The sequence below is a fragment of the Octodon degus genome, unplaced genomic scaffold, assembly GCF_000260255.1.
Source record: "Octodon degus isolate 3935 unplaced genomic scaffold, OctDeg1.0 scaffold00026, whole genome shotgun sequence".
NCBI lineage: Eukaryota > Metazoa > Chordata > Mammalia > Rodentia > Octodontidae > Octodon > Octodon degus.
In genome coordinates this window covers 8,351,586-8,361,888 of record NW_004524602.1, presented here as the reverse complement: position 1 = coordinate 8,361,888, position 10,303 = coordinate 8,351,586, and the positions used below count along the sequence as shown (strand labels likewise).

The following is a 10,303-nucleotide window of genomic DNA, read 5'->3' as shown; positions in this document are numbered from 1 at the left end:
ACGCACACACACACACACACACAAATAAATAAATAAAAATAAATAAATAAATAAAAAGGGGCCAAGATGTATTTCAGTGCGGAGGCCCTGGGCTGAAGCCCCAGCACTGGGGGATGTATACGTGTGTATCTATAGAAACATGGAGCTTGGTACCACCCACCATCCTGGTATTCGGAGGCAGCTGCTGTTGCACCAAAGCTTGCTTCGCTAAGGGCTGGGTACCACCTGCACACTTTCATGAAAGGTTTCTCCTAGAACTGCACAGCGTGGGTGACCTGAGACAGTTCACAAGACTGTCTGCCGTGAGGCAGGTACATTTCTGAGTACTCAGGGCAAAGACACAGGGTCTTCCTGTGTTTGTTCTTTAACACTGCATCAGGTTGAAGCATGGAGGAAATCGTGTGAATTTCAAAGTAGTAAAGGAGGACCAGAAAGGTTAAGTGTCTTTCATAGAGGCACAGTAAGTCTTTGGAAAGATATTTAGGGTCCCAAGTGACAGTTAATTTTCTTGGTAGACTAGGAAAGTGTACATTTCCCTGGAATTCTTATAAGCCATGAATCCTTTCCCCATTTATGTACCTCTTAAGCCTTTCTATTTTTCAAGGTCACAAATATGTGGAAAGCCCTTTTTGAGACACTGGCCAAATAGTATGGCTGTTGAGCATGATAACTTCTATGTTCTGTGGCCATTGTGAGCTCTGTGGACTCACCAAGGGTGCAGGGCACCTTATAGGGAAGAGGTGGAGATAGGGCATCTCCTTGTGCAGGATTCTGAACTGTGTATCTGCCTCACACCCAGTGTAGCAGCCCAGGGAGCAGATGAAGTAGATTTCTTCTTACTTGAGGTAGACTCAGCCTGTGTCAATTCAAGCAGCTGGAGGGCAGGAGGAGACTTCTGCCCTTCTCTCGACCTTCTGGAGATGCTGGATTATCAGCCCATGGTAGCATCCAGTAAGGGGCGAGATACAAGCACATGCCTCCCCCATCAGAGTGGCCTCCTGACTGCCACTTGCTGAGAATGGGTGACAGAATGCAGCTTTGTCTTGTGGATATTCTTATTTAGCACTAAGATTCATAGTAAATATCTTGTCTCTGTATCTTACCGTAGTTAATAATAAGCCATTCTTTTTTTCTGCCCCAATCCCCAGTTAGGTGGTTATTTACTTTTTTCAGATCAAGTACTGCCTCAAAAATTCAAGAGTACTCTCTCCAGAAAAATGCACATACTTGAAAATTTTTGCATATAATTTGAAGAGGTTTGGCACTGTGAAAAGCTTATCCATAGGCTATGGTTTCGGATAGATATTCCTGGCTGTAGATTTTGCTATGTCACTGTGCTTAATAATTAAGTCCAGGGAAATATTGTGATGTTTTAACCTGTTGGTAGGCTTCACAGAGCATGTGTTTAATATTATTCCACCTTGATGAAAAACAAATACAATGTTTTAAATCAAAACATATGCACGGTGTTTCTGGATATTTTTATCAAAGCTCCTCCCCCCCCCCTTTTACAGGTGTCTAACATTTATTTTTCCCCTCTCATTTAAAGCTTGGCAAAATGCGGCTGACAATTCCATGCCGGGCCCTCACGTGTTCTCATCTGCAGTGTTTCGATGCAACTCTGTATATTCAGATGAATGAGAAAAAGCCAACCTGGGTGTGTCCTGTCTGCGATAAGAAGGCTCCCTATGAACACCTTATTATAGATGGGTATGTCACCTTATATGCATCTTTTTTTAAAATCAGATTTGTAATAAATTCTACTGGTAATGTTTTCTAAGTGAAATATAAATTTGGAGACTTCTCAAGATTGTAAAAAAGCAGTACTTTTTATTCAGTTATTTTTATTTTCAGTGCTACTTTAAGATTTTAATCTTTAGTTTGTCCAGGTTTTTATTTCTTTTTTTTTGGTGGAACCAGGGATTGAACTCAGGCCCTTGTGCTTGCCAGGGAAGCACTTATTCCACTGAGCCATCTCCCTGGCTCCTATATTTCTTTTTGTCAGTATACATTTGCAGTACTTAATTATTATATTCATGAAGAGAAGATATTGGGGCTGGGAAGATAGCTCGGAGGGCAAGCGCAGTGTCCTGAGTTTGATCCCCAGTACCAATGAAAGAGATACTATATGTTCATAGCATATCTTAATTCTTTTTTAGAAATCAGTATTTTCAAAGTGAGTATTTCATGCTATACATATTTTTCATTTTTAACTTGACTCTCCTTGTTTTGAAAATGCATGCCTTACTTTCAGTACCTCCTGACACCATTTAACACATTCACAATAAGGCTGTAGTTCACAGCTCCCGCCAGGTGGCTGTGTGTGGCTGTCCCACTTCTGCCACCAGTGGGGCAGTCGTGTGTGCCACCTGCGGTGTAAGCTGGCAGCAGTGTGCTGAAGAGCAGCATCTGTAAGTGGTGTCAGTACAGCCTTTCCTCCTGTGCATTCATGTATCTTTGCACATGCAGACCATTTTGGAGCATGTGTTAGAACTGAAGAATTCTGATTAATTTGTGCTTATCCAAAATGGAACTTTTGTGAGCTAACTAAACCTTTCCTTTCTTAAAAAAAAAAAAAGAAAGAAAGAAAGAAAGAAAGAAAAGAAACTTTTGAGCCAGCGAGATAGCTCAGCGGATTAGGGCTTCTGCCTAGGCAGGTTTAGGGAAGCACAGAGACTGCGGTTCCATTCCAGGCACCACAGGCTGCGCCAGCCCTGCCCCGAGGGCAGGCCGAGCTGGCCACCAAAAAAAGTGAACTTTTTAGTGGCCAGTTTCTGCCGATGAGATTGTGCTTCAGCTGTGGGCCAGCCTACCTTGTCTCCCCTAGAAGGGCTTCTGAAGCCCATTAGCACACTGAATAGCAGCTTTCTTTGTTTTTTTTTTTTTTTTTTTTTTTTTTTTTTTTCTATTTATAGTTTCTTTTTCTTTCATATTTTTTCTTTCTGTTTTGTCTGCCTGCTACATCATAGTAATCAGTTACACTAGTTGTGATGGCACATGCCTGTTATTCAGGAAGCTGCTGCAGGAAGATGGTAAATTCCACACCAGCTGGGCAACTTCGCAAAAAACCCTGTAAGGCCAGGGTTGTAGCTCAGTGGCAGGGTGCCCTGGGTGCTTTCTCTAGTACTGCAGCAAGCAGATAAAAGTAAAGAATTAGTTGCCTTTCTTTAACACTCCTGAATCCCACCTGGGCAGTTTAGCACAACTGTCATAAAATTAAAATTAAATAAAAATAAATTTAAAAATTAAAAGCTGGAGGGGCTGGTGAGATGGCTCAGTGATCTAAAGCACCTGTTTGAACAAGCTTAGCAAAGCAAAGCTGAGCTGGTGTGTGTGGCCAGCTCAGCCCACCAGGGGGCGGGGCTGGCTGGCATGTGGTGCTGGGGATTGAACAGCGGTCCCTGTGCTTTGCCAAGCTTGTTCCAAGTAGGTGCTTTAGACCACTGAGCCCTCTCTCCAGCCCCCACACCTACTCTTTTAAAGAAAAAAATAACCCAGGAAATAACCTCTAATGGTGTATAGTTTTCTGATTTTCATTTTATGTAATTAGTATGTTAATAGTGTTATGGTTAATTGTTTACTAATGTAGGATAATTTCTATACATTGATTTTGTTTAATATTATCTCTTAAGAATTTGACCATAGGCCTGGAGTGCTGGCACAGGCCTATAATCCTCGCACTCAGGAGGCTGAGCTCGGAGGATCACAGAGTCCAAGGCCAGCCTGTACTACATAGTGGGACCCTGTCTCAAAAAGACAAACGGGGGGAGGGGATTTGACCAGAATTATTTATATACATTTTTTGTAAATATCTTTAATATCTGAATAACTTTATCAAGGATACTTATATTTCTTTACATATGTGATATGTATTATTTTAACCTATCAAATAAGATGTGTATTTTAGATAATTTACAAAACAAATTAGAAAAATGCAAAAAAGAAAAGAAAAATACATGTAAAGTCACCAACCAAAAGATAGCTGCCATTTGTATACTGGTCACATAGACTCTTTTCTCGTTTTCTTCTCTTGCTTTTTTTTTTTTTTTTTTTTCTTTTGTTTTTGGTACCAGGTCTCAAACTCATGACCTTGTACTTACCAGGCAGGCACTGAGCTGCTGAGCTCCATCCCCAGCCCTGGAATATCATTTCTGAAGTTTAGTTCTGTCTTTGCTCAGTCTCCACATTTTTGTGAACATTTGTCCGTGTTTTAGAAATCTGTAGTAGCACCCGCCCTCACGGTAGGTGTTTCCGTCATGTGTGCTGCTGCCTTCTTATTCGGCACTCGGACTTGAGAGCAGACATAGCTGCCCCATGCTGCTGTTTTCCTCGTTTTTATTTGTAAAAAACACACAAGGTCTGAACGTTTGAAAAGTAGTGTTGCTAAATTATCTTCACTTAAAATGCGACATTCTAAGGACAGACTGTTTTTTGTAGCTTGTTTATGGAAATCCTAAAGTACTGCACAGACTGTGATGAAATACAGTTCAAGGAGGACGGCTCCTGGGCGCCGATGCGATCGAAAAAGGAAGTGCAGGAAGTTTCTGCCTCCTACAACGGAGTTGATGGTGAGAGTGAAGGCGTTTGTAAAGCAGTGCTAGTAAATTTTAACAGATTCAGTACAGAGTAGCTAAGGCTGCTTATTCAGGTGTGTGTGTTTGTGTGTGTAAACATATACATATATAATATATGTAATAGATATAGATATAAAACGTGTATGTATGACGGCATTGGGGACTTACAATGTTTTGGCTGGAAGGTGGGTGAGTTTTTAAAGTGTATTTCCTCAGTATGTCAGATACTATACAGATAAAGATATTCAGTCCAGTAGACATAAAACATACATTTTGATTGTCTTAATTTAAAATTGTTCTCCAAAATAATCCTTTAACAACCAGTAGTATATAGTAGTTTTACATGTAGTAGAGCAGAGCAGCTGTAGGTTTCCTGCTCTCTGGACCCAGCAGTATCTTGAGTCTGCACCGATAGGTGGAGGGGACATGGAGCTAAAGTGTACTTTATTCACCTTGTGTTTTCTTCTTTCCTGTGCAGGGTGCTTGAGTTCCACTTTGGAGCATCAGGTGGCTTCTCACAACCAGTCCTCCAATAAAAACAAGAAGGTCGAGGTGATTGACTTGACTGTGGACAGCTCGTCTGACGAGGAGGAAGAAGAGCCATCTGCCAAGAGAAGCTGCCCTTCCCTCTCTCCTACCTCTCCGCTGAACAATAAAGGGTGAGTGCTGACACCCCACAAAAGCTGGTAAATAAGTATTAAACATCTGACACAAAATGATGTTTGAATGTACAAGTTAGGTTGGATTTTTCCCAAGTGCATGATATTCTTGAAAGCCTGGGGTAATGCATTAATGTTAAAAGGGCCTCTTAGATATAATATTGGCCATGCAAAAAGATGGCCAATTCTAGTCCACACAGTGGTTTTCAATCTGTGGTGTACATCAGAGTCACTGAGAGCTTATCAGAGTACATGTTTCTCCTCTGTGTCCCAAGCCAGGAATAGAGAAACAGAAAATTTGGAGTTCTTGTGAGTTCCCAGGTGATTTTTATGCTGTGTGTAGGATTTAGAACACCTGCTGAAAACTAGAAACTATTAACCCCAAGCCCAGCATTTCTACTGGAAAGCCGAGGAAAACCAGATAATTCAAACTGGCCCCCAGGGTGTGTATAAGGTTGACAAGGAAGGAAGTCAGGGATAACTTGGTCATATAAATTCTCTATTTTTCAGACTTATTTGCCATATTTTCCATTAGTCTCATGTAAGTAATATAGTACCTTGGTCACCTTCAGTCCAGTTCATAAAAATGCTGTTAAAAACTTTGTGTGCAATACCCTGCAATAATATTCTGGATGTGCTGGCACATTCCTGCGATGCCAGGTGTTCAGGAGGCTAAGGTGGAAGAATCCCAGGTTCAAGGCCAGCCCTGGTAACATAGTGAGATCTCGTGTCAAGAAAAGAAATGAAAAGAAAAGCTTTGGCTGGGTGTGGATCTGATACAATGAGTAAGCGCAGTCCTAGCTTTAAAGTGTGTAATACATGGTAGGGGGTGGTAAAGCACGAAGCAGAACTCGAGTTATGGCCGAGGAGAAAGCTCAGTAGAATAAGCGCTTGCCTGGCAAGCACAAGGGCCTGAGTTCAATCCCCAGTTTCCCCCCACCCCCCCAAAAAAACCAAACCAAACCTCTAGTTATTCTCCTAAAGAGACTGTTAACCCACAAACATACCAGCATTTCTCAGCAAAAAGATTTTATGTTTTGCAAATGCATAATTGTAGCACACTAATAGTGAATCTGGAAATAAATATGCTGCTTTGGCTGAGTGTGGTGGTACACACCTGTTATCTGAGCACTCTGGATGCTGAGGCAGGAGGATTGAGAGACTGAAGGCCAGGCTGGGCTACAGAACAGAACCCAGTTTCTGAAAACCAAAGAAGAATGTGTATCAGAAGAATCATGTGGCCTTTTGCCCTAAATGGGAGCTATTCAAAAAACAGTAGCTGGGAAAGGATAAAGGAGAGAGAAAGTCTCTAGGCAGCATTGTTAAAGTTTGAGTTTTCAAGGTTCAAGAGTGCAAGTTGACACCAGACCAAAAGCAAGTATTTCTGTATTTGGAGACCAGTCATTTTAGGTTGGTATTGCATGGTGAGCCAGGAAGTCTGTGCTCGGACACCCTAAACAGTGTGTTACCTTCATTGCCGAGTAGCTCGTCTCAGAACACAGCCAGCCAGCTAGGTAGGAAACATTCAGAGCAGTGTCATTCTAAATACAGTGACAATTAGTAACCTGCTCTGTGACCATTTCTCAGGAAAGCCTGCTTTGATGGCTGTTACTCAAAAGGATTGCTTTTATTTTTATGCCCAGAGCTGGACCAAAAAAAAAGTCACATTACCTGAAAGTGGCATAGTTAGAACAAGTATCTGTACAATTTTAGTTCTGAGATTTTTTTTTTCAGTGCTGAAGATAGAACATTAGGGCTTTGTGAGCATTCTACCACTGAGCAGTATCCCCAGCCTGAAGGTATTTATAAATAATACTCCATAGTATGACCAATACGTAGTTGACCATCTGTGTCCGTGTGCTCTGTATCAGTGGTTCAACCAACCTCAGACTGAACATTTTCAGGAAGAAAAGGTAGCTGCACTAAACTTGCATGAACTATCCCTGCTGTCATTTCCTATGCAGCGCAGTATAACAGCTCTTTACATAGCACGTACACAGTATTAGGTGTTACAAGGGATGGGAACATGATTTGCTATATGAGAAGATGTGTTTAGGCTATTTACAAATACCATCACATTTCATGGAAGGAATTTAAACATCCTTGGGTTTTGTTATGTGTGAATGGGGGACATTCTAAAAGTAGTTTCTGCAAAGTTTTGTTAATGCCATAATTGTAACATTAAAATATTTCATAAAACTAGGTATTAAATAGGTATTAAATGCATCATTATGCATTTAAATCTTTAGAATATTAATAGTCATTTGTATACATGTAAGCTATGAAATAGATTTTTCTGTCTTCCTATATTTTATCCTTGAAAAATTTTGAAGTATTTTAAAATCTATCTTTTTTGAGTATTTACTTTTCTGATTCTCCAAAAATAGCTGTGTTTATTATGTTTGGAAAATTACATTAGATACATTAGCTACTTCCTGAATTGCCTAGAGATTAATTGAATCCAGACATAGCATTGCAGATGTCAGACTTTCCTCTGTTTTCAGATAAAAACAAGAGACCTGAAAGTTTACAGCATCTTTAGAAGGAGCCTAGTGCTGTGCTCAGCACGAGCGGCCGCTGTACAGTGATGAGTATTCGTCCCGCAGCTGGAACCTAAGCACGGCACATTGTCAGTGACTGTGCAGTGTAGAAGCGGAAGTGCAGTTTAAAACAGTGTGACAAGCCTGAGAGCAGGGCAGCCATCTAGCTATTAGGAGGAGGCAAACATCACTACAGTGTAAAACCTCTTATTATCTTTAATGACTGAATTTTTACAGAAATTTCCCATACTGTGTGGTATGCTGAGATGTTTTCAAGACTGGCATTTCAGTAGCTTTCTTCTCTTATATAATCCCTCAGGCATTGACAGAGGACAGAGCTAATGGAACATGGTGCTTTTTATAGATGTAAAAGGTTTAAGTTTCCATGATGGAACTCTTTTATGAGACATGTAAGAGTGTTTATGTTTTATGTCTCATTCATAAAGATAAGATAGATTGTCATGACTAGAACTCTGTTCCTCACAATTCAACCTTGGCATCTTTTAAAGTGTTCTCTATCGTTGAAATTATATTCCTATACCCCAAGTATTTTACGTGAATTGTTAAAAGATAGTTACTTTATTTCTTTGTTTCTCTTGTTTTTTTACAGCTTCTGTAACTGGTAGTCCCTTGTATGGTTTGCCTAACATATAACCCTTGTCTGCTTGCAGACACCCCTCCCTTCCTCCCTCTCTCCTCTCCCTTACCCTCCTCCCTCTTCTCCTTTCCTCTCCCTCCCTCCCTTCCTCTCTCTTCAGACTGGCCCTGAACTCATTATGTAGCCCAGGCTAGCCTTGGATTTGCAGGGATCTGAATGCTACGACTGTAGGAGTATACCACCACACCCTGTTGAACCCGTATTTCTTAATTTTAGGTTAAAAAAAGAAAGAAAGAAAAGCAAAAAGTTGTATTTTTCAGCCATTTAAATATTTCACTTTGTTTTCCTAAAGTCCATCATTTTTTTCTTCTTTCTTTTTCCAGTTAAACTACTTCTCTCTTTATAACTCTGCACCTGGGGCCGGGGAGATGGCTCAGTAGAAGAAGCACTTGCCTGGCAAGCACAAGGGCCTAAGTTCAAACCCTGGTTCTGCCAAATAAATAAATAAATAAAACTCTGCACCTGTGTATTTGGAGGCATTTTTTTGTGCTGTCTTGAGGCCTTTGCTGGATTGATAGGGCCTCTGTGGACAGAGCGTGCTAATGACTGTGCAAGGTACTGGGTGCTCCAGGATTAAGTACCCAGTGTTTATTCTTCTCGGGCTTGTGGGTGCTGGATTCCATCACATCCACCCCTGCCCCTGCAGCCTCTGCAGAATTCTGTTTAGTATATACATTATTTCTCTTCCTCCTTCTCCCTCACCTCCCTCCATTATTTCTTCCTATTTCTCCTCTTTCTCTTTATTTTTTAATTCTTCCAAGACTAGGTCTCTGTGTAGTTCAGGCTGGCCTTGAACTCACTATGTAGTCCAAGCCAACCCAAAATGTTCAGTAATCCTGCCTCACTGTCCCAAGTGTTGAGATTACAGGTGTGGTCCACCATTGCCTGTCATACAAATCATTTATTTTTCTTTTCTTTCTTTCTTTCTTTCTTTTTTTTTGGTATTTTTTTTAGGGAAGGATCTAGAGGGTGTTCAGGGTCTCGCTACTAGATTGGACTCGTAGTGATCTGCCTGTTTACAGCCTCCCAAAAGTTGGGACTACAGCCACTGTGCCCAGTCTCAGTTGCTGTCTCCGCATGCCCTGTGGGCGGGGCCGGCATGGTACAGCAGGCCTGGGGATCAAACCCTAGCCCCTGCAAATCATTTCTTAATAATTGTGGGTAGTCTAAATGTTACTATGCTCATTGTTTTGTTTTGTTTTGATTTCCAGCATAAAAGCCAGAGAGGCAACCCCTTTTTTAGATTTAAAAGTTAAACTGACATATGTAAATTTCTCTTACAGCATTTTAAGTCTTCCACACCAAGCATCTCCAGTGTCCCGCACCCCAAGCCTTCCTGCTGTAGACACGAGCTACATCAATACCTCCCTCATCCAAGACTACAGGCACCCTTTCCACATGACACCCATGCCTTACGACTTGCAAGGTGAGTCGCAGTTCTCTATACTGTCATGTAGCATTGTGGAAGCTTATGATCTCTTCAGTCTGATAGGGCAGCCCTTGGACCAAGGAATTGGGAGAAATACTATTTTGGTCATAAAAACTGACCCAGCTCTTTGATTATACCTTCATTGATAGCCAGTGTTTACTGCCAGTTGTAAAACTAATGCAGTGGTCTCACAAGTTTTGTGAACCTTGAAGTACTTCCACTCCCCCCGCCCCCCTTTTTGAGATAAGGTCTTGCTGTGTAGTTCAGGCTGGCCCTAAGCTCACTTTGTTTTTTAAATATTTATTTATTTGTTTATTTAGTGTGTGTATGGCCAGCTCAGCCCACCATGGGGCGGGCCTGGCTGGCATGTGGTGCTGGGGATTGAACCGCGGTCCCTGTGTTTTGCTTAGCTTAGCTTGTTCTAAGTAGGTGCTTTAGACCAC

General features: G+C 41.3%; 2 protein-coding genes across 4 annotated transcripts in view; one reads left to right on the top strand and one right to left on the bottom strand.

The window, feature by feature from the left end:
* The window catches only part of Calml4 (calmodulin like 4), a 31,496-nt gene that overhangs the window by 2,834 nt on the left and 18,359 nt on the right, over positions 1 to 10,303 (bottom strand). The window lies entirely within an intron of this gene.
* Positions 1 to 10,303, top strand: part of Pias1 (protein inhibitor of activated STAT 1) — a 156,203-nt gene that overhangs the window by 136,327 nt on the left and 9,573 nt on the right. For both annotated transcript variants that reach the window (XM_004628786.3, XM_023712690.1), the window contains exons 9-12: positions 1,550 to 1,710; positions 4,438 to 4,568; positions 5,053 to 5,233; positions 9,715 to 9,857. In XM_004628786.3, coding sequence (XP_004628843.1) covers positions 1,550 to 1,710; positions 4,438 to 4,568; positions 5,053 to 5,233; positions 9,715 to 9,857 — 616 coding nt within the window. The remainder of the gene's footprint in view (positions 1 to 1,549; positions 1,711 to 4,437; positions 4,569 to 5,052; positions 5,234 to 9,714; positions 9,858 to 10,303) is intronic.